The sequence below is a fragment of the Pundamilia nyererei genome, unplaced genomic scaffold (assembly GCF_000239375.1).
Source record: "Pundamilia nyererei isolate P.nyererei 1_Seehausen unplaced genomic scaffold, PunNye1.0 scaffold00103, whole genome shotgun sequence".
Taxonomy (NCBI): Eukaryota; Metazoa; Chordata; class Actinopteri; order Cichliformes; family Cichlidae; genus Pundamilia; species Pundamilia nyererei.
In genome coordinates this window covers 1,662,608-1,668,546 of record NW_005187504.1, presented here as the reverse complement: position 1 = coordinate 1,668,546, position 5,939 = coordinate 1,662,608, and the positions used below count along the sequence as shown (strand labels likewise).

Genomic DNA, 5,939 nt, shown 5'->3' with positions numbered 1-5,939 from the left:
GGGGGGGTTCGGTGCTGTGTTGATCTAATTTGATTACATTGATTATGAAAAGTTACATGCTTTATACGAGGCATATTCAACCTGCATGTTGAACCAGTGATGACAAAATAATTTTTTTTTTAAAACTTATCATTGTTCACTAGACTGTTCATATCCTGTTCATCAGAGTTCACATTACGAATGTTATACACAAAACAAAAATTTGTAAACTGTAATTCCAGCAGAGGAATGGACAATTTGAGGTTAATTCAAAGTGTTGAACTGGCATTGCATAACATTTTACTGGAACTCTCAATATGAGGTCCAAAGACATGCTGATGTAGGTGGAAGTCATCATTAGGCTGAAAAAAAAAAAGAGGGATAGCAAAAGTTTTATCAGAGGTCAGCTGATCACTGCATACATTCCTAAAATGAATGAATGCAATGACTAGCACAAGAACACCAAAAGGCCTGAAAATCTTATGTGGATGATCAAAGAATTATTTCCATTGTTTCCATTTCCATCTAGCTAGGTTAAAAACACTCATTAGAAGGATAGACTTATCTTTGTTAAGTTCAGGAGATGCCCTCATGAATGATGATGATGAGGCTAAGGAAAAACAAAACAAGTACAAAAAAAGTATGGGCAAAGAGAGAAAAGCTCATGAGCCAAAGCATACCACATCATCTCTCAAACATGATGGAGCCAGTGTTATGGCCAGTGGAACCGGGCAACAACTGCTTATTAATGACTTCTTGAGTGAATTCTGAAGTGGAGAGCTTTTCTGTTTTCTGAATATACCGTCAAAGAGACAAAACGGTAATTTGTTTAATTATTCTGCTCAGTATTTTCTCCCTGTCTATGTTCTATCCTCCCTCTCTCATTTGTTTTACTTGAATTCAGAATTGATTTCTTTTTTGCAGGATAAACGGAGAGAAATCATAGCCTCCAGTTGCCATTTGCACTGTGTTTTTCGCACTTTAACCATTGCTCAGCAAGAGTCAAGTCTTTGCACACGAGTCAACATCTTCCTTGCAAACCATCACAGCAACCCGCTAAAGCAATCACAAGGAGGTTTTCAGTCCAGCACTGTGTACCATTCGGTGCCCAGTTTCACATAGCAACTGCCAGAAACCACTTAGCAACCAATCAGGGATTGAAGCATTCTTCCCTAGCAACCCGTAGCTATCAGAGGGCCACAGGTTCCTAGGCATGTGTGATTATTGCCTAACTTCCAGTGTTTTTTTAATTCTACCATTTTTGCTGCTTTTATATGCCTCTGTGTTCTATTCAGTAAAGATTATAAAATATTCTTACCCTCCAGCTTGCTCACACAGTTATTGAGTAAAAATGATCTTGCCAAAATTTCGAGATGTGGCAATGATTATTTTGTGAATCAGTGTTTATCAGTGATGGTACAAAGTAAATACTTGCTCAAACATCTGAAAGTTTCTTCTCAGTAATGAGTAAATTGAGAAACTGTTGTATAAGGAACAGTTAATGAGTGAAGAAAGGAATAAACAGGCTAACAAAACTGTATGTTTCCTTTTTTATAATTGCAACTTTACAGACTCTTAACTGTAGGGGTGGAATAGACATCAAATGTAAAGTGTTTAGGCTGAACATATATATAAATTGCCATGTTATCTATATGCTCTTTTCATGTGTGCAGCATAAGCAGCCCACGCAGCACATGTAGTGTTTGATGATTGTTTTGTTCGCCATCGCTCAAGCGGTGCAAGTCAACTCATCCTACAGCATACTGTTTTTGGTTGTTTGTTTTTAATCTGTGTTTTCAGAAAATATCCTGGTTTCATATTGAGATTTTAAGTCTTTTCTCAGAGCTGTGCTGTGCTTTTGCTCCTTCTTAGTTTTTAACTTTTCTTTTTCCTGCGTTTTGCTTGTTGAGCTCGATGTTCAGGCTTGAACACGCATCAGCTTTGATCTCCATTTCACTAATTAATTTCTATTCACTGTCATGCCGTCTCACGTGTCCAGTAATACACAGGATCCAGACGTATAGTAGACACTGAAAATGTCTTGTTAGAGCTGATGCATTTTGGATGGATATGAGGCTGAAATTCTCTTGAAGGTCTTACTCGTAGCTCTGCTCCTTTGGTCAGAGGTGGAGTTTATCTGCATTTCAATTCTTTGATGTATGCTTTGATCCCCACATCACAAATCCCTCATTATGCTGTTTTAAGTGTTTTCTTTAAGCAGCGTTTCCATTTGATGTGAAGACTCTGTAATCCTTGTTGGATCTGAAGTTGTACGGCAGGATGTTTGTTGAAAACCCTCACCGCTCTGATAGCCTCCCTGGTAGGAGGGTTTGTTCTTTAATAACCTCTCCTTGCTGCTGTTTTATTGCTTTGATCAGAGGTGGTGGTCCTCAGGGATGCTTTTTTGCTCACTGCTACAGTCACCTCTTTCACTCTCACACACTGCCATTTAAAAATTTCCTGCGCTACTAAAGCTTTTCTTTTGGCTGCCAAACAGAAGCGGAGTAAGATAGTTCCGACATCTGGGGTTTTTGACGTGACAAAGATGAGTGGAGCACTTAAAGCTTGGATAGATGTGAAAAATATCCTGTTTAAATGTTCGTCCTGAAATATGAGCGTCTGTGTCGAAAGATGTCGGTTTCCTCGAAAAAATATGCATAAAACTCAAGAACAGCAGATAATGGTGACTGAAAATGCACTTTTGGGAGAAACATCAAGTCAGCAGATTTCTGATTTGGTTGCGTGGAAGCTAATGATTGTAATTGTATAATTCTGATAAGTTTTCTTTCACTTACTGGATAAATATTTGAATGTATCTGAATTTAATAAAAATGCACTTTAAAATATATTATTCTATTTTGCCAGCTTTCTGTGTCTTCATCTCTTCAAAAAAGCAAAGGACTGAAGGTCATTGGTAATACTAGGAGCCATAGGAAACCTCTTAAGGGGACAAAATATAGAATTCCTGATAAATGAAGCTGAAATAATTAAAACTGGTGGTCATAACTACAAAAGACATAAAAAACATAAAATTCTTAACTGTGTGAATATCTCCCAGGGCTCAAATTAGTGTTTGGTAAAAATGACTTTTATGTGTGCTGGGTGTTCTTCCTGGAACCTTTAGAAACCTTATTTAAAGTGGCCAAACTTGCTTCCTGTTGGGTATTTGAAATCACTGTTGTATAATAGGCCAGCTGTGAGCTGTAGTTTTAATATCAGAGTCACAGCGTGAGATTGTGTTAGTTATTTTAGTTCTTTTATATTGGGTTGTTGTTGTTGTTGTTGTTGAAGGCCAGTTTAAGATGACTACATAGGTTTTTTTTTTTTTTTAAACTGTACTTTCTGAGTCTCAGAATGCAAATCTACAACTTTTAAGAAATCTTCTTAATAGCTAAACCTTTACATGACTGAATGGAAATTTTATAAAAAAAAAAGGTGTAATAAGTAATATGATTCTTAATCTTCTTAATCTCAGCATGGCCTGAGATTAAGAATCATACTGATTAAGAATGTCAGCATGAGCCTAAACTCCCAGTTTTTACATGTGAAACTCTTGACTGAAGAAAATGTAAAAACATTTGTCTTTTGTCAGGATGTCCAGGAGGCATATTTAAACACGTGACAGCAATAACTGTCACAATTTTGTATGTGTACGCCTGTGTTTAATAAGTGCAGAGGAAAATGTTCCAATACATTTACAGCTAGAGATTTGTGGGTCGGGACACATTTGCAGTTAAAGAAAGGTGTTTGCATATTGTATTAATTTGAATCACTATGCAGAAAACTGTGGTACAATAGTTGTGATTATAACGCTGATTAACATGTGATTACACTGTAAGTCTGACCGCTGCAGGGTTGCATTGTTATGAAAGTGAAGGCGTCCAAGTGTCTAACCTCTCTGAGTGATTATTTAAAGAGTAACAGTTGAAAGGATGACAGGATGACTGGATTGTAGACATTTGAATCATGAACAATGACTTCCAGGAGAGTCTGTGAGGATTCAAATGACTATTATGTTGTGTCAGAAGCAAGTTTCATATTATGTGGTGCTTTGCTGGTTTAATCATTTATGGGAGTTGTATCAGAGCAAAGACGGAAGGCCTAGACAAGACTCTAACAGAGATCAGTGACTTGTTGGTGTGAAAAGCTGCTGCTGAACAACAGGACATTGTCTCCTTCTAACTTTGACTGCAAAGAGCTGCTGAGTTAGTGCCTCGAGCGAGGTAATAGATCGACTCTGATCTATGTAGAAAAAGAGGGGTTGTCTTATTTGAACTATGTGAAGAATCGGTGACCGTGTAAGATCTCAGAGAGAGTGTGTAACAATGAAAACAAGGTTTAAACTTCCACTAAAGAGAGCATGCAGAATGCCCTGTTAGACAGGCAGACAGATGGATGATAAAAGTTACGTCCCCCAAACTGTTTCCCACCTACAGTTTGTTGCTTCATTGCTGTTTTATCGTTGACTCATTTCATAAAAACTTTTGACAGTTTGGAGCTTCCGGGGAAGCACAGGCGACATGTGTATCTGCTGTAGTCGACAGGAGAAGCTGTCAACACATAAAGAAATGAAAGAAGGGCTGAAACAAAGACAACATGTTGTCATGCTGTAGTAGATCGTTAGCTAAACATGCAGAATTTTGCTTCCTCTTTGTTTTGGAGGCTTTGAGTTTTAGTTCATTAATGTTTAAAATGGAAATGGGATGCTAATGCCATGCCCTATTTTTGTGTTATCAGGAGGCACAGCATCCAGGCAGAAAGGCTTCCGGGGCTGTATCCGCTCTCTGCAGCTGAACGGCGTCACTCTGGACCTGGAGGAGAGGGCGAAGATAACACCAGGGGTTCAACCCGGCTGCCCGGGTCACTGCAGCAGCTACGGCTCGCTCTGCCAGAACCATGGCCGCTGTGTGGAGAGAGCCAGTGGCTTCCAGTGTGACTGCAGCCTGTCAGCGTATGCTGGAGTTTTCTGCCAAACAGGTGAGCAGATACAGGAACACACATTTTACTATTATTACAATATTACATATTGTGTATGGCTTAGGAAGTTGATTGCACAAGCTTTTCTCTCAGAAAAACAGATTGTTTTAGATACTTAGTGATGCTGACCCCCAGGTCTGTCCCACTCATTTTCTTTTATTTTTTTAGAGGCTTTTTTGTTTGGAGTCCTTTGGGTTTACTTCTCTGTGGTTTCTTTGTTCTTTATTTAATGCAGGTTTTGTTTTTCTATCTATTTGTCACTGCATTAAGTCCTTGTTTGTTTTAGTTACGGATTTCATTTAGAGTTTTATAGTTCCCTCAATGTGTCCTTTGTCCTCATCTCCTGTGAGTTTCCCTCTGTTAACTTTATTCATGTGTCTGTCTCCCCTCGTTTTTTTGTTTCTCACTTCTCGTTTCTTTTTGGAAGTTATTTTCTCTTTTGTCTGGTTTTAGTTTAATCTGGTTAAACAGTTTTTTCATCAGCCCGTCATACAAGTCTCAGTCTGCTTCACTCACTTCATTCTGCATCGCGGTACTCTCACTTCATTAAACATGACAAATGTATTGTTTATGTGTAGAGGAAGTCCACAGCAAGGTGAGGTACATGGCCCAGACATTCGTCCTTATCTTATTTTGGCTTTTTGAAAAGTTTGTCTTTTTTGTTGTTTGTTGCTGGGTAGCTTCTTATTGACGAGACACCTGAGGTCGAATGAGTAGAGTAAAAGTCCAGTATAACCAAAATGTCTTAAAGGCGCTCCATCGTTGATGAAAAAATGCTAAGCTCTTAGTTAATGTAAGATTACTTCTCAATAATGTAGAGTTCAACTTTATGGAAGCATGATTTTAGAAACACATCGTGACATCTTATTTGACATTTAAAATACTTTTCGTCACGGTTCTGGGTCATTTCGACCCAGCATTTTCAGTTTCTTGTATTATGGTTTATTTTCTAATTCTTTAGTTGTCCTGTTTTGAATATGATA

At 38.2% G+C, this 5,939-nt stretch overlaps 1 protein-coding gene across 1 annotated transcript in view; it reads left to right on the top strand.

Annotated features, from left to right (window-relative positions):
* LOC102215562 (contactin-associated protein-like 4) overlaps positions 1–5,939 on the top strand; it is a 134,784-nt gene that overhangs the window by 115,206 nt on the left and 13,639 nt on the right. Inside the window, exon 18 of the mRNA XM_005740771.2 lies at positions 4,717–4,956. Coding sequence (XP_005740828.2) covers positions 4,717–4,956 — 240 coding nt within the window. The remainder of the gene's footprint in view (positions 1–4,716; positions 4,957–5,939) is intronic.